Source organism: Rhipicephalus microplus, chromosome 5 (genome assembly GCF_043290135.1).
Source record: "Rhipicephalus microplus isolate Deutch F79 chromosome 5, USDA_Rmic, whole genome shotgun sequence".
Taxonomy (NCBI): Eukaryota; Metazoa; Arthropoda; class Arachnida; order Ixodida; family Ixodidae; genus Rhipicephalus; species Rhipicephalus microplus.
The window spans coordinates 125360383-125386669 of NC_134704.1; the positions used below are offsets into that span (position 1 = coordinate 125360383).

The 26287-nt window shown below is 44.4% G+C and overlaps 1 protein-coding gene across 1 annotated transcript in view; it reads right to left on the reverse strand.

Annotated features, from left to right (window-relative positions):
- Positions 1-572: 572 nt before the first annotated feature.
- The window catches only part of LOC119185516 (3'-5' RNA nuclease TATDN2-like), a 41652-nt gene continuing 15937 nt past the window's right edge, over positions 573-26287 (reverse strand). The window contains exons 3-7 of the mRNA XM_075894399.1: positions 7862-8083; positions 4956-5125; positions 4082-4211; positions 2763-2975; positions 573-1718 (exon numbers count right to left, since the gene is read on the reverse strand). Of these exons, the coding sequence (XP_075750514.1) occupies positions 1581-1718; positions 2763-2975; positions 4082-4211; positions 4956-5125; positions 7862-8083 (873 nt within the window). The 3' untranslated portion in view covers positions 573-1580. The remainder of the gene's footprint in view (positions 1719-2762; positions 2976-4081; positions 4212-4955; positions 5126-7861; positions 8084-26287) is intronic.

Here is a 26287-nt window from a genome sequence, read left to right on the forward strand (position 1 = left end):
AGCACAATTATTGAACATTTCGCTTTCACATTCAGTATTTGTCACACCCAAAGAACGGGACACCGTCGAATTCCTCATAGCAAAACCAGACGTGCCAGTGCCCCAAATGGCACCACAAGTGCGCACACTTTTCTATCTCAGTTCAAAGCCAGTTGGCGTAAAAATACCAGAAATAGCTGACTTTTGTCAGAAAACACAAGAAACGCATATACTCAATTCATGCTGTTACAGGCAATATACATGAGAGCACTCCTGAAGGTCTACCGGACGAATATTCCCAGCGAAACAGTGATCTACAGTATAAAACCTTGTATCAATGGATGCTCTAAAAGTCCAAATGTATCTTCATAACCACCAGAGCTTGTTGCTACACAGCAGTCCATGGTTTTAAATATAATTATTCTTGCAACATGTGAGCTGCAGCGCCAGAATGTGTTCCACCACCTCCCGGGTGGTAATCCAATTATTTCTGAATGACGTCATGGCTCGTTCACCTGCACGCCAATAAGTCGACATCGACCGGCAAGTTCTCGAGCTCAAGGTCCGAGTTGGTATTTAATGCAGTACTTAAAAATAACCAGAAAATTCTCGTGGCTTCAGTTGGAAGCGGCCGTCCTGGTGATGCAGTGCCATCTTGTTTTGACTTTGACAAGCTTGGTTTGAAGCCGGCAGAGGATATCCTCAGCTAGGTGGTCGGTATATAGTTGTACGTTGAAGTTGGCTATACGAAGCATTCGCGCGTGATTTGGGTAGCCGCACTTTTGTGACAATGGTACCAGAAATGCTATAGGCTTCGACTCCTTAGTCTGAAGCCGAGTTTAGTGCAAGTTACACTTGAAAATTGAAGCAAGTGTACATAAAATACATTGTAGTGTGGCACCTGGTCCCACACAACTAGTAAAAAAACACATTGTAGCTCAACAATGCATATATACAACGCGATGACTAGAATTGTCTCTGCTATGATCGCATATTGCATTCAAACGATCTATCGCGTACATACTACATAATGCACCATTGCAGTATACTGTTGAAATAAATACACATTGATATTGTAGACTTTCCCAGTGGTTGGAAGTCAATAATGTTGCCCCTGCATGAAGCCAACTAGTAAATCATCTTCTATGCGTCATAATAGCGTTGTAGCTTCAAGAAGAACCAACTGCCACCATTTTCTAGTGGTTACAGTGCTGACCAGAAGGGCGCGGGAGAGCAGCCCGGCCTCAGGGGTTCTGCTTTCGATGCAAACGAAAATGCTTCCGGCCCGTGTATGCAGAACCAGAGATGGCTGACATTAACCACGCCCTCCATTGCGGCATGCCTCACAATCATATCGTGGTTTTGGAATGTTAAACCCCTACAGTTACTATTCTATACAAAGTAGGCCACATTCCCAAGTGAGTGACTAGAACAAAACACAAGGTCACCAGCTTGATTCATCAGTAGCCTTCAGGTGCAAAACTGAAGGCAAGCACGACGATGCACTCAGATTTAGGTGCACGTTAAGGAACCCTGAAGGGCTCGGCTGTCAACTTTACTAATGGGCGGAACAGCACGCCAATTATAATAACAAAGCCTCATTAAATGCGGTACATTCTCCTCGTGTTCTGGCGGACAGCAACGAGGACTTCCTCCAGTGGGATGCCTCGCATGGCCGAAACTTTCGTGGCCACGTGGATGGCCATCCCTGGATGGGACTGCTGGAGACGGTTGGACTCCTGCGAGTTATGAATGAAGGCATATAAGCAACTCGTCCCACCACCTGGCGTTATTTGCCTATAGGAAACAGTGTTGTTCCACAATAGAAATAGTATTCATCCGTAAGCTATACATAAGTTCAGACCAAGTTTCATGACGGTTGTTGAAGTGGAAAAAATTTCCAAGTGGTTGAAGTGGAAAAGATATTGTAAAAATTACAGTTCACCAATATTTAATCGATAGATTTAGCAGGGGTGAAAGTGCTGCACCTAATGGGCAATTTGCGCGTGCCACGCCAAATTTAGTGTAGTTTTATCATTGACCGAGCAACACGCGTGGTCTATACATAAAGGACACAGCCACGTCCACATCGAATGCACTTCAGTCACATGGTATATCAGTTAATGCATGATTATTCAGTCACGGGAACAAAATCAATACATCTTGTTAAAGCGGCCTTTGTGTGCATACGTCATTATGCGAATCTATATAGTTTTAGCAGCAAAGCACTTAGTCAAACTCACGGTGTAAGAAAAATATTTAGGTGTGGACACTCTCCACCAGCCCTGACGCAGAGCGCGTCCAGATAATGTTCGGCTCCTTTATTGTGGGAGGCTTTTCAATGCTTCATAAGACTGCGGTGCCAGAAGAGCGCTTTGCGATTTTCCAGACATTACCCTAAGTACATGAAAAAAAATCTCAGCCCTTACCATTGCTAATCAAAATTTAGCTTTTTAATTTTTTTGGCAATGCTGCTAAACACAAGTCCTTTGTTGGTAGATTATATTGGACCACATAACAAGATAGTGCCACTCAAATAAGCAAACGCATGAGCGGCCACCTTGCACGATGATGTGGGTGGTGAAGCCCTCTAAGTGAAGCTTTCAATTAGGTTCCTTAGCGTGTTTCACAGACTTGTTTCAGTGTTAGATTACACTTCCAAATTTTGCTGATATTTTTGGGCTATTTTACGAGAAACGCGGGGTATTGTTTGAAGTGACTAACAGAACTTGCGCTATTCATGGGAAATATTGTCTTCAGTTAAAAGTGAATATTTCTCTTACGCTCTTTGGGAGGAAGTAGGGTGCATCCGTCTCCAGCAGCAGGCGGTCCAGGGGGATCCGGCGGGCAACCCCAGCCAGCGGTCCAGCGCTGTGGAACCCCACCAGCGGAGTGAGGCCCAAGAACAAGTTTGGAAAGGTGTCCATCCACTGCTGGGCCTCTGTCCATCCGCCGGTGAAGCAATGCCTGTGGATAGGCCAGTCCGCCGGCATCTCCTGGTTGGTGCAACAGAATAACCAGAATGTTGGTTGGCACATTCGTAAGCCTTGATCACACGTGTGGTCACCACACAAATATTCGGAATGGCGCGCACAGAAATGAGAATTGATGAAAGTTTTCAGGTACGTTAAGTGCTTATAAATAGCAAGCAGGAGCAGTGTGACTGCGTTATCTAAACACGCAACTGCACCTAACTACCACACGTCCTCCACAAGTAATTTTTATTACAGCCTTCTCAAAGAAACACCACAAATGCAGCAGATAAATGTAAGAAGTTATTGAGACGTGTAGGTTATTTTATACAACTAGGAGGAGGCCAAACAAAGAAGACGATGAATATTACTACTTGGATAGAGTTAGTTATACCACACCATCGTGCACACTGCGAGGTTTGGTTAGCATTCACAAAAAGTAGCAATAAAGTTTTGTAGCAGGAGAATTCTTAAGGGCACATGCGCACTTGTGCATCACACTTGAAAGAATTTATTACGCTTGTCTAGATGTTTGTCAGATATTTGTTGCCCTCGCTATGAAGCCATGAAAAAAACACGCACATATACCCGTCATAAATGGTGCCTAAATAACCAAGTAATTTTCATTTGGCTAGTACATGTGCTTGGAGCGAAGAACGAGAAAGAGAAGATGGCAGTACGTTCTTTTCATGGCATATGAGCGAATTATGAGCTATGGTGCTATAATGCCATTCCCCAGGGCTATTAGCTCTAACTGCAGAATATTTAAATCAACAGTTACGGGTGTATTTTATTGTGGTTCTCTATAAAACTGATCAAATCGACCACTGTAACACGTTCAATAACCACAGAACACCACAAAAAATAAGACTTAATTCCTTCACTGTTACTGTATACGCTTAGATGTGCGTTAAATACTCTTCATACACAAGAGAGGAAGTGTTTACGATATTCAGCACACTGAAGCCACAGTCACTGCAAATTTAACAACAGGATTTCATCTTGTCACTTAGCACCTACACTTCGCACTTGAAGCTGGCGATAACTGATCGCGTACAGTGTGCGGCACCCCAATTTCCTTTAGGTGAAGCATATTTTGAATTATAACTGGCGCAAGAAAGCCGCCGTACCTCTTTGAGGATCCGCAGCGTGTCCTGCGAGGCATCCCTCGAGTGGATGACCAGCGGGAGCTTCCCTTTGCTTGCCAACTGTAGCTGGCGGCGGAAGACAAGCTGCTGGAGTTTGGGGCCGCAATTGTTGCTGAAACGAAGAAATGTTCCGTGAAGCGATGCGGGATAACAGAACACGGTACAGATTACGAGAGTCTTCGGTAACTACAGAGGTAATCTTAATGATAAGCCTAATTACATTCTTGTGGATACTGAATCATAATCGGAATAATGGAACTCTTATGGGCTCTCATAATGGTAAAAACAGTCTTTTTAACACTACTTGAAAAGATGATATGCTTCTGTAATCATTGGTTTAACAGCGTGCTATCAGAATTTTGAAGGCTCTATATTCATTCCGTGAAAGCGACAGCTCTTTGTTGCACCTTGTCGAACGGAAGTAAAGCTTGGAAAAGCGGGCTAATCTGTGGTGTGTTAACTGCAGCTAACACGGTCGTGACATATGCGAAACGTGTGCAATTTCACAAGCAAGATGCAGCGAGTCAGGTAAACCTATCAGCAGGAAGGACAAAGTTAATCACTGCACAACATAACTGATCATAACCGACGCATTGCACAAATGACAGGCACAATAAAGAATGAAAACGAAAGAGACGTGTAGTACATAAGTCTAAATTGACCACTTCATGTGAGTACTACTCATTTTATGTACGCAATTTGACGTGCGAATAACGCTTACGCCTTATACAACAGCTTATGGGTCAGCTCGCTAAATGTTAGTTCTATATCTCCTTCCAGAATGAATTCAAGGAAAACACTTAGCAATTCAAGCTGCATTGCCAACATTTGATGAAACCTGGAAGAGAGCACTCACTTGGAAGAATAGTCCAGACCTATCTCTCCAAGCGCGACCACCTTCGGCTGCTCCAGCGCATCGATCATCGCGTCCTCGATGTCTTCGTCATAGAGTTTGGCCATGTGGGGGTGACACCCGAATGCACCCCAGATTCCCTTCTCCGCAAGAAGGCCTCGCCAGAGGCTCCGCTGCGTGTACAGACGATGAAGTAGTGTCAAATTCATGTTGTCAGGAGGCGTGTGTGAAAGAAGCTGCAACCATTAGGATCCCATCTTAACATAGTGCGAATATTTTCAGTACGTGTGCGCAGTATCTTTCGTGAGTTGTAAGACATGTTTCCAACAATGGGCGTATGTACAGAGGCCCACTTGAAGCAATACACTGTGTTGATTAAACTCCTGTTTATAAAAGTTCTCGTAAATTAGCCGCTTAGCCGCTCCGGGCTGTTAATCAACTTAGCAGTGTACATCGTCGGATTCGAAGATATATTCCCGAGGCAAGCTTACCAGACTTACTACCCCCATATATGTGCGTACGTTTATGCTCACATGAATAAACATCACAGCTGAGAGTGAAATAACTCGAAAAAAAAACAAGGGATGAAAGATGTGCATCTCTTGTTTCCATTATCGCTAGACAATCTAGGCGCGCTTTGCAAAACTCTGTCACCCCGACGGTGATTAATCACACCACTTTCCTCATATCTGTTTGGACTGAATAAAATTGGGGACGAGCAATTCGTGCGGCAAATGTGCGCGCACGGTACAGCGACCACCAAGCAGCGGTGGCGAGACGGCTATTGGCATAGCGCTGCACGCAACTAACCAGAATATAATGAAGTCCACGCTATCACTGCATATTTCTACGAAACCGTCAGTTGTGTAGTATCAGATCGCTGTAGAGAAGCGCACATATGTATCGCGAAATCTGACAGTGTCATCGCTGTCGCTATCTCAGTCGCTGCGCATATGCCAGACCATGTATAGTTTCGAAATACTACTGGATTTATATGTGGGATTTAACGATCATAAACCGCCATATGATATTGAGAAACGCCGTAGTGGAGGGCTCCGTAAATTTCGACATTTTAGGTTTCTTAACGTGCACGCAAATCTGAACACACAAGTCTACAGCGTCTTTGCCTTCGAAATGCTCCTAGTCGTCGCCACTTCGCGCTATGAAACGACCGCGGGAGAGTTTCAGCCGAATATTTTTTTTATTGGTGGCGATGGCACACGTCTGGAAATAGAATTTGTACTTGTAACCTCGATCGCACTGCCCAGTAGTGCATCATCATGCCGCATTCACGGCTGGTACAAATCATCGAGATTTCACCGTTTCACCGAGCTCCCTTGAATGAATCAAAATACAAAACTGGGTATAGAAGTGCCCACGTCCTTCCTGTAGCCAATGCTCAGTGTTGCTCTGTCGACAATAATCGGCTAGATTTGGCAATTTTTACACTTCCAATGTGCAAGTATCGCGAAAATTGCCATTTATGCGCAGTCTGGCGCAATTGTTGCCGCACTACCACCCCTGCATGCGCAAAGAAGGCGACTGTGTTAACGTTACGAAGTGCTGCTAAATATATCTACAAATACACTAAAAACATAAATTAAACATTCGCATATCGTTTACATCAGCTCTTGTTTACAGGTGAGTAAGAATGCCACAGCAACATGGATATTGTCAACAGCAGAAGCGTTAAGCTAATATGAAGAAGTGGTGCTCGCTAGGATGGTCGCCTTGGACGGTGTTAAATCAACTTCAGCGCATGGGGTTTGGTTACAGTTGTCAATAACCCAACGTGATGGCTGTGGCATTGAAGTACATATGTAATGCTTATGAAATTGGATAGATAGCGAGCACTGCAGCGACAATGGACGTCTCACGAACACCAGGGTCTATTTGAGAAGTAGTTCCAAGTCCTAGCGCGGGTCGGTAATTAGCACCCTGATAACCACCAAGAATTCTGAGATTCGATTGCTGCTGGGACTCTCGGACGTTTTCTTTTTGCATTCGTCGAGTCAATGCTACCAATGTCAGCTTTTTTATTTTTTTATATTTTCATTCCTAACGCTTTAAATTTTCTCATGTCTGTTCTCATCAATCCTGGGTAGTTGTAAACTCTCAATCACCTGTGGCGAATGCCCACATACCTGTAGCGCATACCAGGCCGCGAGCACCTGACACTTGTCTAGCGGAAAGGGTTCGACAACGTATGCGAATGGATTGTAAGATTATTTATATCATGGCCAGCCAATCAATATCTATCTATCTATCTATCTATCTATCTATCTATCTATCTATATCTCAGTCTGTCTCTGTCTATGAGAGACAGACAGATAGATAGATGATAGACAGAAATGTGAAGCTCACTCAGACTCACTCCAGAAATATGTTATGCTCTGATAACTCATTAACTTTTTTCTCTGCTGTACTCAAGCTTGGAAACATATTACTCGGCCGCACCAAATAATTTTCTGAGGGAGCCCAGGTTATTGCCGACGCATGAATTCGGCAGCACAGAATTAGCTTGAATAACAACTCTGTTTGTTCAACGCCCCAGATAATCGGTGGTCTCCAAATTGCCTTTGTATCGTGTTTCTTTAAGTACAAGTTATCCATGGTTTGACTATAGTAAGGACATTTTTACTTAATTACGGAATCACTAGATAGTTTTATCGAGAACGTCCGACAAAAGAGATTGCAAGTGTATTGCAGGGTAATCAGTCTCTCCTTAACTATGCGATATTGTGATGGCGCATGATTGCTTGTGTTTTTAAGCATGTGTAAATTGAGTTCATTACAAACCTAAGCTGATGTCAGACGGACGGTAATGCGAGAAGGTAAGTAGACACTTCTGAGTTTCTAGTAGTAAGCAGGCTTCTGAGTTCCCGATGTTATCACAAAAAGCCACGTACCTTTTTGAAAGTCTCCGGATCGCAGAAGACAGCCACGCACCCTTCGTAGTTGAGGGGGAACGTGGCCTGGTGCTTCATTCGGAACTCGGAAAACGTGCCGTGGTGCCTGGTTTTTCGGAACAGGAAGTCCAGGTGGCAGTGGGTGTCAACGAGGCCCACCGACGAGGACACCGAGTAAGGCCACTGCTTGGCAACGTGGTCCATGGCAGAGAGGTTGGGTTCCTGTGTACGATCGAATGATACGATGCGATTTTTGTCGTGCTAGGTATATACAGTTTTTAGTATTTTATAGACTGCCTCGAAAAAAAACAGCGAGACCTAGTGCCGTACTTGCTGTCGCTTTTCGCAGTGATTGTCGTAGCTGAGCTGAGTGACATACCAGTAGGCTAACAATGCGGTTATGTTTCGCAGAATACTATAATTCATTGCGTGTCGAATAAAAAAGTAAATTGCACATAACTTGCAAGTACGTCACACCGCCGCGGAACTGAGGCATATATCCTCGGCATACGGGCCGCCTTCACCGACCCCATAATACCAGACGACACCGACTCACGCTGTGCGGCTCTCGTATAAAAGCGATAACGTTTCTGCGAGCTCCTTTCGTAGAATTGCGGCGTCGGTGCCGTTGGTTGTGAGCGACAAATCGTCATCTTGTGCCTGATCATAAAATCGATAAAGATAAAAAAAAACAGTAGTTAAGCGGGACTTCAGTGTTTTGGAGAAGCTCAGAGAGCAGGAAGAATGTGGTTTTGGAGCGGCTTTGGTAAGTAAAAGGGGAGTTTCGGAGCGGATTGGGAGCACCAAAAGGTGCGTTTTGGAGCAATGCAAGTTAGTTTTGCAGCAATTTTGTAGGATCACGTATCAACGTCAATCATTTTTTTTTCGCGAAAAAAATTTAATTCTGTTCACTAAACAATAAGTACTTAATAATAAGCTCACCAGGCTTACGAACCAGGAGTATTTGTGTGCTGCCATCATTAAAAACCACAGCTGACAAAAAAAATATCTCTGAGAAAACAGGGGACAAGTGATAGGCTGATCTGTTGTTCTCATGACCGTTTGTTAATCTCGGAGCACTCCGCTTGTCGGAACTTGGTTATCCCCACGCTAGCTAAACACACTACTCTGCTATCAAGAGATGATCGAGTCTACTGTCAGAGACTAATCAGGAGATGATCGATTCCACGCGACCACTCTGTGTTTATATGAAAGTGTCAGTTGTCGCTTAATATCAGATCATTGTAAAGAACCGCACATATTTATCGCGGAAAGCCAACAGTGTCCATATTGTGGTTATCTCGGTGACTGCGTATCCCACACCCAGTAATAGTTTGGAAATGCTCCTTGGTGTCACCACTGCGCGCTGTAAAAGATCGTGCGAGAGTGCCAGCCTAGTCTTTTTCGAACTCCGGCAAAAAGGAAGAAACGCCCTTTTTGTGAGAGAATGCGTATAGTACACGGAATCACCCAGAGTTACAGTGTTGCAGTTCTATAGCGACAATGAGCGTACAAAATCTGCTTAGAAATAAACTCAAAGGCTTAAGTCATCTAGTCTAGGGGTTCATGATGTGCTGCACAAGAAAAGGGGCCAGGCTAAGGACCTTATTAGTATCGGGTACCAGATCAGCCAAAAGTCAAGTTCATCCTAAACTTCACTGAAATTAATATACCCACTCGGATAAAATGTGTGCAGGAATGAGTGATCAGCTCTTCCTGGTGGTCGTGCATACGCGTCTTTCAAAACTTTGTATACCAATAAAAAAAAAAGCAGATAGTGGGGCACTTCATCAAGAGACGTTGGCATAGCATAACGGGCAGTTTATGAATTAATTTTTTGCAGACTTCTTTGGAGGACTTATGCCAGAATAAAATGGTGTCTTGGCAGATCACGAAGCAATGCTCTTTTGTTTTATGTTCATTATAGAGACAGCAATTGACCGTCGAGACAAATTATATCTTATTTGTAACCAACCTTTACAGGGCAGTGTTTCAGATCGAAGTTTATAAAAGCGTGCTTTTGAATTGGGCGTATATACATTTTTCACACCCGTTGCGAGACACCATGACCTTAAAAATCTAAGTATATAGAGCGGTACAGCGGAGAAACGAAATAAATCATTCAATATAGTGCCTTACATGAAACTGTAAACAAATATTTCATTGAGAAGCAGGTTTTAAGCGACCGAACTGCAAAGTAAGTTTCCTCAATGAATCACCACAAACATGGGTGCGCGCAGAGAAGAATAAGAAACCAACAACTGTAACATGCAAGAACGTACGAATGATAGGATGGAAACTGTCGCGGTGAAAAAAGAATCATGAAACTGTTTGCCATAGATAACGATGTTTTAAACCCTGTCATCCATCTTTAACTCTCCTGAATATGGCTCACGGTGCATGGCTTCAAAAGTATAATTCGTATGAAACTTGCAAAAATACGAGGAGGGGAAAGTTTAAGCGGAACGACAGGGAGTTAAGCGAGTTTTTAGACCGACTGGCTACCCTGTGCTGGGGAAAGGGGAATAAAACATGATAAAAAGAAATGTTGCAAAGAGAGAAAAAATATAAAGAATAGCGACAGAGAAAAGGCAAAAGTACCAAAGAAGCTTTACACACTAAACCTGCACAATGACTAAGCTGCAACACATAGTATATCTTTGAGGCTGAAATTGTATGGGAAGCTTTGGCTCGACCAAAAATTGAAAGGCGATATGGGAGGAATGCCTGTGTCTTCCACTCTAGCATGAGGACGCACTCCTTCCAAAAGCATGCACTGAATAGATACGGATGAAGTGGCAAAGCGAGATACTTTGGTGGTATCCTAGTTCAATTTTAACTTCAAACAGGTAGGTTTGGCGTACTGCCCCATGAGCCAAACCATAATCCTAAACTTGTTGAGGAGTTTACACGAGGTCTGAAACAACAACGAATTTCCGAATTTTTTTAGTTCTCAAATTTTCAAGATTTGGTTTATAGGTACAGAATATTGCTACGTCAACTGCTTAACACCACAATTCAGCTTCGTTGCCTATTATATTGAATTTTCGAATGTGATTTGATTGTAATGTACTCAAACAGCGGTTTAAAATAACGGTCGAGCACAAGTGGCGACATTGGGCATCCTTGCTTTACTGGAGAGACAATAAAAGCAGGCTTAGAGAGGAGACCATTAACAATTAGACAGGTCGAAGAATGATTATAACAAAGTCTGACACCCTTGAAAACTAAGAAGTCAATAATGACATGTTCAAAAAGCAAAAGAAATAAATTGCTTACACGATCGAAAGCTTTTGCAAGATCCCCCTTTAGAATCGCAAGATGTTCTTGAGAACTGCAGTACTGAAGAAAGCGTAAGCTCGACGTGTGTATTGACCTGTAAGGAGACCACTCCAGTTCCGTGTGTCGGATGGGAATTAAAATCGACATCGAAAATCATAATTGATTTGACAGCACCCGGCCTTGAAAAAAAAATGGTAATCAACAATCGCCAGCGATATTGGTCTGTTACTCTCAACAAAATGCATTTTTTTTTTCATTTTCAGAGCTGTTCAATGTGAAGGCAGTGTGGCTTTTAGAGAAAGACCTCGGGAGCATCTCCGTGTTGTTGTAAACATAGTTTTGAAAGATTCAAAAAAATGGGAAAGACAGAGTTCTTGAAAGTTTTTTTTTTAATTGAGTTAAAACGCCATCAGGGCCAAGTGATTTGGATGAAGGTAATTTGTGCATTGCATGCTTGGTTTCTTGTATTGATATTAGCACAATCATCATCTATAATAAAGAATTGAGACAGTCAGAACTTATTTCAGACGAGGTAGTAGCTTAGGCCTAGCCAGCGAAAGCAGCGACAATTTCCGGGGCGAGCGTCTCGTGCTTAGCACTGACGATGTGTTTTCCGAGCTATGCATGATCCACTACTTCTTCATTACTTGATTTCTTCATTCAATTACTTCAAAAGAGAAAAAAAAACAGCCTTGAGATCAATATCTGAGTCAACAGAGAGGCCACTCACCAAAGCTTCATAATACCCCTGAACTGCAAAATTATATCTGCTGTATTCGTTTAAGAGTTACGTTGGCACATAAATGAAGAAATGTCTTAAAGAGAGCGTCATTTATTTCATCAGGCAAAGTTTGACGTGTTCGTTTTTCGGACTCTGCCTTTTTGGCGATTGGACACATGCTCCTGTATAGTTGATGGCATCATACTATTGTAGTTGACACCTGATGTATATTATGTTGATGATCTATTTACGTGCTTTTTCACATTTCATTTGATGAAGGTTACATCTGCGCTTTTAAAAAACATCAGTTCCTCCTGTAATAATACTCGACAGTTCTAATCTAGATGACTATTGTGCGATGCCCGTGTTTAAAATGTTCCAAAGCAGCGAATTTGTACAGCCACATGAAAAAAGAAACATTTATTGCCGTTCTAAGTCGAATAATGACATTGATGATATTGCAGGAGCTTGAAGTTGATCTTCCAAAGTGCCCATTTGAGTTGGAAATAACCTCGTTGGTTTTGCTCCAATTTTCCCAATAAGCATACACTGGTCCGAGAACGTAACCGGCTCAGCTTTGCATGACAATTCACGGGAGATAAGTGATGACGCATATTCATTGAAGGCCATGCAGCGGGTGGGTAGCGAGTTCGAAGAGATGCCACGCATTAAGTGTTTGAGGCACGCAGAAACGACAGGACACCGCTATCGTGTTGAACCCTACAAGGAGAAGCTTCAGGGTCCACAAATTTTTTCCATCAACGCCGTAACTCGGAAAGAATAATTTATGAGATATAAGTACTGCCGCGCGAGAAGAAACTTTGAATTAAAAAAAGGGAGCAGAAGCGGGGTTGTGCTGTTCAGCACAGGTGATCACAAAACCCGTGTGGCCGCAGGAAAGAGCTGTCTGTGAGGAGGAGCACATGGATATAGCACGCATAAAGATGAAAGGACTTCAAGACTGAACGACGTACGTGTGTGTGAGCGTCAGTTAATTACAGCGAGGTTATGCATGAACATCTCGTGTGAAGTTGTTTCCCCTACGCGCGAAAACGTGGAATCGGAGACTGCCGACATGGAGGATCCGAGTTTTCCAATCAGCACTGCTTCGATACCGACTGCATATTGTCCTGAACGACTCTGCTTCATCATGCGCGCAAGGTCAACAGCCAAAACAAGCGAAGTACGTAGATAAACAATACGCCGTACGAACGTAAACACGTCATGGTCTTTGAGACGCATGTGCTCGGTAATGACTGACGCAAAACAGCTATTGACGTCACTTAGGGTTCACGCAAGAAAATAAGTATACTCAACCTAGCACAGTGTCTTTACTGTGATAACTAGGCGTGGCAGCACTATAAAAATAATTAAGAAATGTAATCATATAACTGTACCTTACCTGCTAAAGACGGGGTGTCGAAATCAGGTGAGTCACTGCTCCACCGAGAGTCCACAAAACGTGCGTCCAGGAAACGGTTTCCGATGGGTCGAAACGTGTACCAGTCGGTTAGGTTGGCTTCTCGCACAAGAATATTCGCAGAGAATGTCAGACGAGAGAGCTCCACGCATATATATGGAGAGGAGGGTCGGGTGGAAGGAGGTCACCCTTTGTCACATGTCTTGCAACCCTTTCCCTTGAAGAGAAGGCCAGCCAATCAATTTTCGCTGTTTTCCCGAGGGAAAAGAAGCCAGTTCTTTCTCGTCCTTTTGTGTAGACAGGGAACAAAGGGTGGACCCCTCTCCCCCCTCCTTTAGCGTACAGTCACGGTGTTTTAACGTGAAGGGATGACTCGTCATGGCCGATTTTCACAGCTGTTAAAGACCAAGCTGCCCTCCAACTCATTGTACGTATGCGTGAACCGTTGAAAATTCAATTACCTATGCTCAAGGCCTTACACCACTGTGAATTCCTCCACGTGTGATCGCTGAAAAGCTTTTCTGTGAGAGAGCACTGGACAAGACTTCTGCCGGATACAAGAACTGGTGGCGGTTCTTTGTCTACATGACAGGAAAAAAAAGAAAAATGACTCATGTACAGGTCCCAGAGAATCTTCACTTTCGAGATTTATTCCGTGAGGACATTGTTATCATCGTGAAATTGTGATTGTAAGGGTGTCCTATCTTGACTACCTTTCCTTCTACGTTTTCTTCACCCTTCCCCATCGATACCTCTTTTTTTTACTGTTTACTTTGCATGACAAGATGAAAGGCTTTACTAAAATATAAAAAAATGCATCAATATCAATTCCCGCATTGAGCTACGAAGTGAACCAGTGATTGGACACTGCAAATTTGTGAGCGCCGGCTCGCCACGCATTGCACGCACCTGAAAGTTAGTTTTTCCAGAGCTTGGTTTTAAAGTTAATTTTTCGTGCCCTGAGCGTTTTTCTAGGTAGAAGCAGGTTCCCCCGTCCGATTTCTAGCGTGGTCATCCGCACGGGAATACGTAGCTGCTGTTCTGAAAGCGAACTATAGGAATGTCACGCCTCTTTCAGTCACGATGTGTACAAACGTACCGCGAACATCAATGACACGTCACGCACTGCGTATTGCATCAAAAGGCTTGAAACATAGCTCTTTGTGGAAGCCTCTATAGCATAAAAAAACTGGTGATAATTTAATTTCATCATGATGCGTATTGCTGCAGACGACCGCTTAGCTGAATACACTACTATGTTCGACGATTGTTCGACGTGATGCACTCCAAGACCAACGTGATTTTTTTCTTTACTCAAAACAAGTAGAATAAAAAATAGTCTGTACAAGCATTTTGGGCCGAAGAGCGGAATCTTTCATGCAAGTACTGAAGCTGACTGGTGGCAGAGGATATAGATAATTAGTTCAAACACTCAATAATATTAACCACTAAAGCTCACACAAAACAACGCATATATTTGCTTGAAATCCAATACTGAGTGCCTTGGAATTAGGCCAACGAAATTTGACACAATTCAGACAAGGCACAATAATTTGTGACTTAAGGGGGTATACTCCCCCCAACCCCGGAACAAGAGAACGGGAGACTCGAAACGAAGAGGCTGATGGTTAACATGAAAAGTAGTATGCCTGCAACTAGGAAACAAAGTTACTCGTGCATGAAAACAGTAATTATTATGCAAGGTATTCATGGCCAATAGTTGCGTTGTCGTTGAGAATTTTTTTCTTATTTTGATATCCTGTGTTTCACTCTGAAAACGAGGCTGTGGTTATGAGAGACGGGGTAGGGGAGAGCTCCGGAAATTTGGATGGCCCCTGCTGCTTTAGCGTGCATTGATATGGTACTATACATAGTGTTCTCGTGACGTCCCAGACTGGTTCTAAGCGCTGGGTACTCAGACATCGCAGTCAGGGGGAATTCTTATCCTACTAGAAAGGGTTTAGCGCAGGGGAGACAGCAGTGGTTCAGTCACCGCATTCTTTCGTGCTTTCTCTGCTTTCTTCTGTTTGCCAATTTTCCCAAGAGTGAACACAAAGTAACTCGAGGGAGCCCCGGCACTAATCTGATGCCAAGCTTTCATTCTCCGCACATTCCAGATGAAGTGCACGTGGCCTTTATACCAGCAGGTACCCGGACATGGTGGCCATGGTGATCTGTTCAAAAATTGCTCCCCGGGTACCTACAGTGACCTTTTTGGGAGGTGCTCATTGGCGTGAACCCTCGAGAATGCACTATTGTGCCTTTAGCTTTTGTACTACCTCGCGCAGACCATCGTGACGACGTTTGTTCCCTTCTGTGAAAATACGCAAGGGCTTCTATATTCTTTTTTACACATCATGTGCAATGTTGCCGAAGCTAGCGAGACTTCTTGCAGTCAATGCGATCGGGGAAAAAAAGTAGTTCGATGTTCTTACCAGCAATAGTTTAAGTTTTCTTTCGTTATCGCGGCGAGAAGTAATTGAAATGTTATGTACTTTAAAACAAAAACGCCGTTAATCGTGTGTTATTATGTGGCTGGATAGCCTAGTTTTTACGTGACGTCACATACAGGCCATCTGCTCTGGGTACGTCACCACGGAGGCCACCTGGACTTTCGTGTCATTGGAGGATAGGACACCGCAGGATCGTTCAGTACCCGCGTTCTTTCGTGCTCACCCCCCTCTTTTCTGTTCGCCAGTCACGACAAAGGGGAGCACAAAGAAACGCGAGAGTGAACCGGCACTAATCAGATGTCACGGGAGCGACCACGAAACCCGTGACCTTCCGGTGAGAAACCGAGCACCGTAACAACCGGTGCTCCACCGTGGGGTAGTACAGCAGTTTTTCTTTCCTTCTTGGTGCTTGTTACAATAGCAACAAAATGCTGCTTTATTAAAGAAATGTGGTGGTCCAATGTTCAACTATGCGTGTTTCAATAGCTTACATGACAGATATATCACAGAAATGAACATATTGTATGCCATGTTTACACAAACAGTTCTTTTCATATCATCGGACGTTTAGACCCCGTTTCCTCAAACTTACGATTCTTCATGAACCACTTATCGTAGAGTGCCGCGAAGCCCAAATGTTTTTTTTTTTTTTTGCCATGACGACGACCGAAAGTGGTGGGGTCGGGGTAGACGACAACGCTTCTCGACGCCCACTACGCAGTATGAACACTGCCCTCGTTGGCCTGTTTTTTAGTCTTTAATATCTAAGGCCGTCGCCGTTGATGAAGAACTAATAACACCGACTCGAATTTTCTCCCCGTGCCGCTCTCCGAGGTGCACGATGCGCTTAAAGTGACACTAAAATCAACTATTAATTCGACGTTGATTGTTCAAATGGCAGTCCAGAAACCTTGTATTGTTACTTTTGTGCCAGGGAAGGGCCAATTTTGAAATAAAATCACGTTTTAGTGCTTCGCATTGGGTTAGCGCACTACAAATTACCCTCCTCAATAAGCAGACCGACCGGACCATCTCACGTCACTGTTGCCGTGCACAACGTTGCCTGGCTTTACTGCGCTAGTAGCAGCAGACCAAAAGCAGCAGTAGACACACCAGCAACAACGGCCATGATGAACTTCCCGCCATTGGCTGCGAGATTGCAGACGCTTTTGTTTCAACTGCACCCCGCTAGATGGACGACCTGTCCCGTTAAACCACGCGAAAATTGAATTTTAGAACCATTGTGCCATTCCCCATAATAACGCCCGGCGGTTCTTTTTCTCGTGAATCAAACAGAAAAGAACAAGCAGCATTTTATGGTGTCTTTTGATGCACGTAATGGTCTTTATTTAGTGCAGTTAGATCGATTACTAGGTAATATTGTAGGCGGTCCGTCTGATGTCATCAAGATCGTTTTGAAAATGTCCTGTGGCGCTTGTGTTCGTGTGCATTTACCCTAACTTCTCGGTAAGTATAGCACTGTTGTTGATAATATATTATCAACAACAGTATATTATCAATGACTGGCATCTAAAACGACAATATATTGTCGTTTTAGATTATTATTATTTACTAATATTTACAGGTTACTGCTAGCCTGGGTGCCAGGCTTTGAGCAGGGTTGGCGATACAAAAGAAGAAAACAGGATAACATACAAGCATAACAATACACTTCTATGGGTACACTTTGAACCGGAAAAAAAAAACCGGAACCGGAATATACTGTACAAGTGCAATCGGTAGGATAACAACTACTATTGAAGACTAAATCATGCCGAATTCAACAGGGCACGAAGAAAGGATGAGACATCAGAACATTGCACAACATTAGCAGGTAACAGATTCCACTCATGGCACGTACGGGGAAAAAAGGAGTTTTTGAAGACGTTTGTTTTACACGAAAATTCAGCGACTTTCATTGGGCGATTGGATCGTGTTGGGCGGCAAATGCTCGGCTGGATGTATGCTTCCTTGTGAATTTGAAGTCTATCGTTATACATAAAATAAAAAAATTTTAGCCGATCATGATAACGTCTTACCGCAAGGCTTTCCAAACCGGCCCTGCGGAGAAGACTCGTAGGAGACGTTTTCCAGCTGTATGAACTGTAAACAAATCGCGCGGCTTTTCTTTGTATGCTCTCAAGCTTATTGGTATTAACTAAAGTGTATGGGTCCCAGATAATTGAAGCATATTCTAATAGTGGTCTGATGTAAGCTTTGTAAGCTAGCAGTTTGGTATCCTGAGAAGCTTTCGGTAACATTCTCCTTAAGTATCCCAGTTTTCGCATTGCCTTTTTCTGAATGTACGTGACGTGCTCGTTTCATTTCAGATCGGATGTGATTAAAACTCCTAAATATTCGAAGCATGATACTTCAGCTAGACTATGATTGTTTATTTGGTACGTGTGCTTCAACGGGGCCTTTTTGCGTGTAATGGTCATTGAAACAGTTTTTTTGTAATTAAGAGTCATCTGCCACATAGTATACCATGTTTGTATTTTTTAAGTGACGCGTTTAAGACGGCCTGATCGTTATGGTTGCAGATTTCATTGTAAAGAACGCAGTCATCTGCGAAAAGTTTAATTTTTACCGGTATGTCATGTACAATATCGTTAATAAAAACGAGAAAGAAAAGTGGCCCGAGAACAGAGCCCTGTGGGACGCCCGAAAGTACTGGCGAGGCCACAGAACATGCGCCGTTAACGGCTACGCTCTGTTGCCTGTAGGAAAGGTATGATTTAATCCATGCCACTAAAGTTTCATTTTTCAAAATGGCCGTCAATTTACTCAGCAATTTTGAGTGGGACACACGGTCAAACGCCTTCTCAAAATCTAAGAATATGACGTCCACTTGCCCCCGTTTGTCCAGTGTTGCAGCGAAGTCGTGAACCGTTTCCAGAAGCTGAGTTACAGTGGACCGTCCTCGGCGGAAGCCATGCTGTCGGGCGTCCACAATGCAATTGCTCTTAAGAAATTGTGAAATGTGCTTAAATATGATATGTTCGAGCGTTTTGACACATGTTGAGAGAATAGAAATCGGTCTGTATGACGTTAAGTGAGAATGGTTTTCGTTACCTTTCGGTATTGGAGTGATTTTAGCATACACCCAATCCTCGGGAAGTTCAGAGCACTCGAGAGATTTGTTAAATAGTAAACACAAGTACTTCGCGCACCACTCAGCATATCTCACAAGAAAAGCTATGGGTATGCCATCAACACCTGGGGACTTTTTAACATTTAGATGGAGCAGAAGGGAAAAGACACCTTCTTCATTGACACACACGTCACTGATAGGAGGCACTTCAATGAAAGAAGGAAATTGCGGGATGTTTCCATCGTCATCAGTAAACACTGAACAGAAATACCGGTTCAAAGCATCTGCAACATTTAGGCTGTCGTAAACAGGCTCATCGCCTACGTAAAGGCTGATAATAGTGTTCTTTTTCGGTGCGAGATAACGCCAGAACTTGTCTGGAGACGAAATCATGAATTCTTTTAACGACACTTGCTGATAATGCTCTTTTGCTGTCTTAATTTTGTTTTTCAGTTGCATTCGCAAATCGTGCATTCTATCAGAGGCAGCTGTTGATGGGCGCTGCTTACATTGCTTTCTTTGCTTTTTTAGTTTTCGTCCCATGCGTACGATTTCTTTATTCATCCACAGATTATCCTGCCTCAGTACTTTCCTCCGGAAGGGTACAAATTTATTCATTGTGTCAAACACTACGCTTTTAAAGAAACCCGAGATGTGGTCAATCGAATATTCTTTTGATCCGCACATAGAAACAAATTCAGGAAACGAGCTGTCAAGCACATCAAGTATGTCTACATCACTAGCACGTGTGAAATCGGGTATTAGACGTTGTTCTTTTGTAGCTTGAAGCGGAGCGTTTAATTGCATAGTGAGGAAGGTGATTTTATGGTCCGATATACCCTGAAAAACCTCAACTCGGGGATATCGTCGCATAATGCCGTTATTTACAAGGAACAGGTCTAAAACGGACTCAGCTTCATTTTGCACTCGGGTGGGTGTAGTAACCAGTTGTGTTAAACCATGAAGCACTACGCAGTCAACAAACGGCTCCGAACCAGCACTAAGGGCTTCAGGTACGTCGTTTTGCCAGTCTACGGAAGGGAAATTAAAGTCACCCGCCAGGAGCATATTAGAGGAATGTTTGCCATAGGAGCACAAGAACTCGTTAAATATTTCGACAAACGTGTCGCAGCTAGGAGGGCGATAAAAGGCGCCAATAATGATGTGAAGTTCTTCAAATATTGCTTTAACGACGACACATTCTAGTCCATCCACATCGGGTAATCTGACTACACGTAAAGATTCTAAAAACAGAATAGCAACACCTCCCCCTCGAGAGCCTCTGTCCTTGCGGTATACCTTGAATCCGGGGGGTGTTATTTCAGAATCGCCAATATCACAGTGTAGCCAAGTTTCAGTTATCAAAATATGTGGTTTATACGTGATAATAAGGCTTTCTAAGTCCGCGGTTTTGTTTATTATGCTGCGAGCATTTAAATTCATGCAACGGAGTGTCTTCTTTTTACGCTCTTTAGTAGTTCATTGCGCCGAGTCTGTTCTGGTATTGCGCCGAGAGATAGGAATTCTTTTCGCTTGGGCATTGTCCCATTCAAACATGTCATCGTCAATATTGATTTTGTTGTGCATGAGCTTTACCTTCAGGCCCGCTTTTTTGGCTTCTTTTGCGCTATCCCAAAGCTGCTTTCTAATTTGCCGGGTAGTGGCCGATAAAGTCCTCTGATACGGATATGCCCCCCCCCCTTTTAGTTTAGGGCAGTTTATCAACACGGCTAATTTTTCGCGGTGATCCATGAACCTCATTATAACCGGGCGTGGCCGGTGAGCAGTTTTGCGTCCCAACCTGTGCATTCTTTCAATTGAACATACCGTGACGTTTAATGTTTTCTGAAACAAGTCTTCGATTACACTCTTAGCGAGCCCTTCTGCTGTCTCGTTCACGACTTCTGGAAGCCCAAACACTATCAAATTATTGCGCCTACTTCTGTCCTCCAGGTCTACCATCTGGTTTTATAATGCCTTTATGCTGTTCTCGAGCTGACTGAACTTATTATGGAATTGTTTGATTACAGCCGCACATTCCTCAACGTTCTTAAGTTTTGTTTCTATAGCCTCAAGCCTATCCTGAATGTTCTTCTGACCATCCAGAATTTCTTTCAGCGCCTCCTCGATGGGAGGCCCTGGGTTGGGCTCTACATCCCCAGAAAGCATTAGGAGAGAAAGGATAACATCCATGGCAAACGAGAAGCATTCGCATACGCTGTTTGGGCATGTCAGCTGGAGAAAACATCGATTGCTCGTTTTTACAGACGAGCTTTTTTCACTAACCTGCATTAAGAAGACGAAAGTGTTTGACATCGCTGCTTCCTGCGGCCAGCTGACATGCCCACTGAAGCAGTCTTGCGCACGTTGGGTCTTTATATCGGTCGATGTAGGGGGCGGTGTCCAGTTGAGTTCCACGTGGGGTAGTGCATCCCTTGCGCAGTTTCCATGATCCGTGGCGATAAGGTACGGCGGTGAATAGTCGCTGGCCGTCCGTGACGTTCCCAGCAGAAGTATCTGCATTAAGAAGACGAAAGGGTTTGACATCGCTGCTTCCTGCGGCCAGCTGACATGCCCACTGCTGATGCCAGTCATTGCTGATGCCACATGCTGATGCCACATGCTGATTCCACATGCTGATGCTAGTCATTGAGCTTTCACTCTGACGTAAATTGTCATCTGACTTTAGTGTCCCTTCAACATACTGCGTCCAGCTTTGTGTTTTGTTTCGTTCATTTTGCAAGGAAAAAAGATAGCAATTATCAGGCATGCCCATTAACCGACGCAACAGTCGTAAAGCTAAGCCAGAGTGCTCGTGTAGACCAGCATGAAGAAGCGCGTATCAAAGCCCTCGTGTCGCATTTTTTAATTACAAAACCGACACAGAGCAGTGCCAAATTACCGAGTGTGAAAACGGCCACCTGGGCACCGACGGCCAGGTTATGAACCAGGAATAAAGCGCCGAGGTGTCCGTCAATACCGTCTGAAGCGATTTAAGCGATAACGAGCATAAATTACCAGAGCTACGTGCGTTCTGTCTCCACGCGTCCGCAAATCGTGAAAGTTTCATGGCACGCAGTAGACGACGAACATTTAGTGCTACGTACTGCGTGGGGTTGTCGCTACCCGCAGACATCCCATGTGCAAATGCGCCATGGGATGGCTTCGTTAAATAAAAATTGAAATGCAAATGTCTTTGTATACATATAGACTATTTTCCCTGGGACATATGGCTGGTGACATCTTGGGCTGTTAAGTTGATGTTTTCTCGGTATCGCATATTGTGACGTGAAGCAGTTAAGTTACGAACTATCGTATGCACGAACCCAACTGTTTTCTTGTGAATGGGTCTGCCGTAAACACTGTTCTTTTAGTTGTTAACGATGCAAAACATAAACGTGAGGAGACTCAAATGGCAGCACCAAATTCCATCTATGATATGGTCTTTATGACTGGTTGCTACAGGCGGTAAAACTTATGTCATAAAACTTAGATGTCATAGGAGTTAAGTAATTACTTGAAATCACAATATGCGTTGGTAAGGTGGGGCTGACGTACATAGATCTTTTATCGGTTCTGTTATTTTGTTTTATGATTTGGTCTTATCGTATGTGCCATGACACTGTTTCATCTGCCAATGTATATTTCATAGTTTTCCGAATGAATTTTAAGTTGGTAGTAAGCGCTTGTTCCTGTTTTTCTGTCCACGTCTAAGCAGTGCGCTCTCAAATCAAAAACTGCGAAATAGTAAGCCAATAAGTTTGGCAGTGCATACTACAGGCATACGGCACGCAATTCCTGCTGCAATGCGAAAAAGCTGGCGTCACTCTTGAATACACGCGGTATGTGTGTACTGGGGTCATAGCTTTTACTGTGGTAATACCTTTTTCATTTAAATTTACTGGGGTCATAGCTTTCTATGTTAAGTGCAAATTATTCTCCACTTGACGACGGAGCTCAGCATTGCTCGTTGCAGATGAAAATCTGTGCAATCCGAAAACACCCTTCAGGTACAATATCCGCGTCTAATTGTGATATTCGTTGACAGGGCTGAGTAGTATCTTACCCTTGAACTGATTGGTTTCGCATCGTTAGACGTCACAGTCGTGCCCAGACGACTCCTTGTAAGCGGGAGTTGTTGGAAATTGTTTGAACCTCCCGCGCGAATAGCGCGCGCACCAAGAGACGGAGAACGACGAGGAAGAGGAAGAGTCCAGCCAAAAAATAGAACACGCTCTTTTACCATGGATGCTGGCGTTTGCGTCTCCTTCATTTGGTGCCTTTAAACTCCGAAGCGTGGTTTTCCCACATCGATTTTTGGTGCCGACGACCCGGGAATCAAGCCTACAACGACCCGAGCCTTTCATTCCTGGTGTGGGTGAGCTGCGCTGCGAGCTAGACCGACATGGAGCGAGCGAAGAGCAAGCGGGCCTCGCGGCGATCGATGAACACGAGAATCATCAACGAGGTCAACCAGGTGCTCCAGTCCAATGAGTTCGAGCTTTCTGGACTTCGAATGCTGCACGGCCGCCTACGCGCCAGCAACGTGGAACTTAAAGCCTTGAACAACGAGGTTGAAACCCTGATCACTGACGACCTGGCGGCAGACGACTATGAGGTGGTCATGCAATACGATGACGCCGCTAACAGTACTCTGGCGTTGCTCGAGCACCACATTGAAGTTCTGAAGACTTCTGCTACGCCGGCGTCGTCTACAACTCCAGCCATGGGCGCAAGGACCTGTGAGGGTGCACCGAGCGAGCATGAACGACTTCCACAACGTGAGTTCGGCGCACGACTTCCCAAGCTGGAGCTTCTTCGTTTCGATGGAAACGTGATCAAGTGGCAACCCTTTTGGGATATGTTCCTGCACTCCGTGCACGAGAACCCAAGGCTGTCCAACACAGACCGGTTTCACTACTTGGCCTCACTTCTAGATGGACCTGCAGCTCAGGCCGTCGCCGGTATTCAGGTGACAGATTCTTGTTACGATGACGCGCTGGAAATTTTGAAACGTCGGTTTGGAAACAAGAAAGTCATTGAGCAGAAGTACTTAGGAAATTTGCGCACGCTCAAACCAGTGAAATTAGCGAGTGATGTCACTACTCTGCGCAAGCTTTTCGACACAGTTCAACTAAACAGGAGGGGACTGCGTAGTCTTGGAATCACGGAGTCATCCTACGCGGCTATGCTGAATGAAGTTCTGCTCAAAGTCATACCAGCTGACATTGTCGTAGAATACTTCAAAAAAGAAAGTATGGAGAACACGACGGAAACGAGCCAGGCTTCATCTGATCAGGAACTTGAGCAGCTGATGAAATTTCTCCGCATCGAAGTTGAATGTCGAGAAAAGAGTTCTTTAGTGAACAATTTGCCAACGACATCGAACAACAGCGTACCTGTATTAAATAGATCATTCAAGAAGCAGTCCGCGACTCCTACAGCATCCGTTCTTCAAAACAAGACACTATCTTCCCCCTCGTCCTGTTTTTTCTGCGCTGCTACCGATCACAAGACAGAGGACTGCACGAGTGACATGACTCTGGCCGAGAAGCGCAACAAACTTGTAACAGACGGTCGATGCTTCCGGTGCACGTCAAAAGGACATCTGGTCCGCAATTGCCGGCGGAGAGTGCACTGCCAAGCATGCAAGCGCAGACACGCCTCCTCGATGTGCAATGCTAGTAGTTCTGAAACACCATCAGTGACCAATGCTCAGAAGAAACCGAATGCTACGGTGCAAGTTTCCACTCAGAGAGCTTCAGTTCCCCGACTCATCAATGATGTTCTTCTCCAGACTTTTCGAGCTTGGGTAACGACTTCATCTCATTGTTGCTATATACGCGGTGTTCTCGACAACGGAAGCCAGCGAACGTTCGTCACTGAGAGCGTCGCTTCCAAGCTAAGTCTACCTGCTGTTGCCGAGACCGAACTCGCCATCAGTGCGTTTGGTAGAGCGAGCGACCCAACCCGACGATTCAAAATGGTCAAGATCACGCTCCGCAGTCAGCACGACGACCTAACCATTGACATTGAGGCCATAGTGGTGCCCTTTATTTGCGAGGAGATGATTGAAGCACCAAGGCAGAGTCGTCTTCTTCAAGCCATCACAGCGGAGGGGAAACATCTGGCTGACGCAGTCGTTTACCCGAGTGTAGATTGTGAGCCAGGTGTGAGTGTCCTCATTGGATCGGACCAGCTTTGGAAGTTGATGCCCAACACGAGTGAAGTGAGGTGGGATGAAGAAAACCCTGCCTTACTCGCCATTAACACAAAGATGGGCTGGACTCTCCAAGGCCCCTTATCTGGTGGTGGAAGCACGAGTAACAAAGCAAGCACCCAAGTATGTGTTCTTCGAACAGGTTCCCACGAAGACGACCAGATCGCCTTCCCATTACAAAGATTTTGGGACCTCGATGCTATCGGAATTGCCGACACGCCGACGTCTCAGTGCAACGCAGATATTTTGGAAGAATTCAACAACACTACCAGGCTTCGGAAAGGACGCTATGAAGTTGCGTTGCCATGGAAATCACCTCTCGTCGACATGGCCGACAATCGCAAAGTAGCCCTTTCGAGGCTCCATGGACTCGTCAAGCGGCTGTCACCAAACGACGAAGCCATGAGAGCCTACGATAAGGCTATCAGGCAGTATGAGGTGGACGGTCATGCTGAAAAAGTTGAAGATGCCCCTTATTGTACACAGCACCTATACTACATGCCGCATCGAGAGGTAATCCGCGAAACATCTACGACGACGAGACTTCGCGTAGTCTTCGACGCATCATCGCATACATCAGGAGCTTGTTCTCTCAACGAACAACTCGAAAAAGGTCCTAATCTGAATGCTGACCTTTTCAAGGGTTTGATCCGGTTTCGCCTTTTCGCCATCGGAATTACAGCAGACGTGCAGAAGGCGTTTCTACAAATCAGCATTCGAGAAGAAGACAGAGATGCTCTTCGTTTCTTGTGGTTTGAAGAGCTACCAATGTCAGGCAGACCACTGCCAAAAATACAAGAAATGCGAATGACCAGAGTTCCATTCGGCACCTCCGCAAGCCCTTTCCTATTATCTGCAACGTTGAAATACCATTTCGATCACGTTGAACAAATTTACCAAGTAACGGCCGCAAAACTGAAGGCAAGCTTCTACGTCGATGACCTAGTTTTCGGAGCTTCAACGACAAAAGAAGCGCTACAACTCTACGAAGAGACGAAGGCCATAATGGAGCTGGCCGGAATGAAAATGCAGAAGTGGTCAACAAACTGCGACCTGTTAAGAGAGAAGCTCAAGCAAGCAGGAGAGACGTCAGCTGAGCAGGTCACACAATCTAAGGTTCTTGGGCTATCCTGGAACTACACCGACGACACCATTTCGGTGAAAATTGACTCTGTGACGAAAGTCTTAAAAGCGGGACTTTGTACCAAGCGAACTGTGCTTCAGGCTTCATCACGA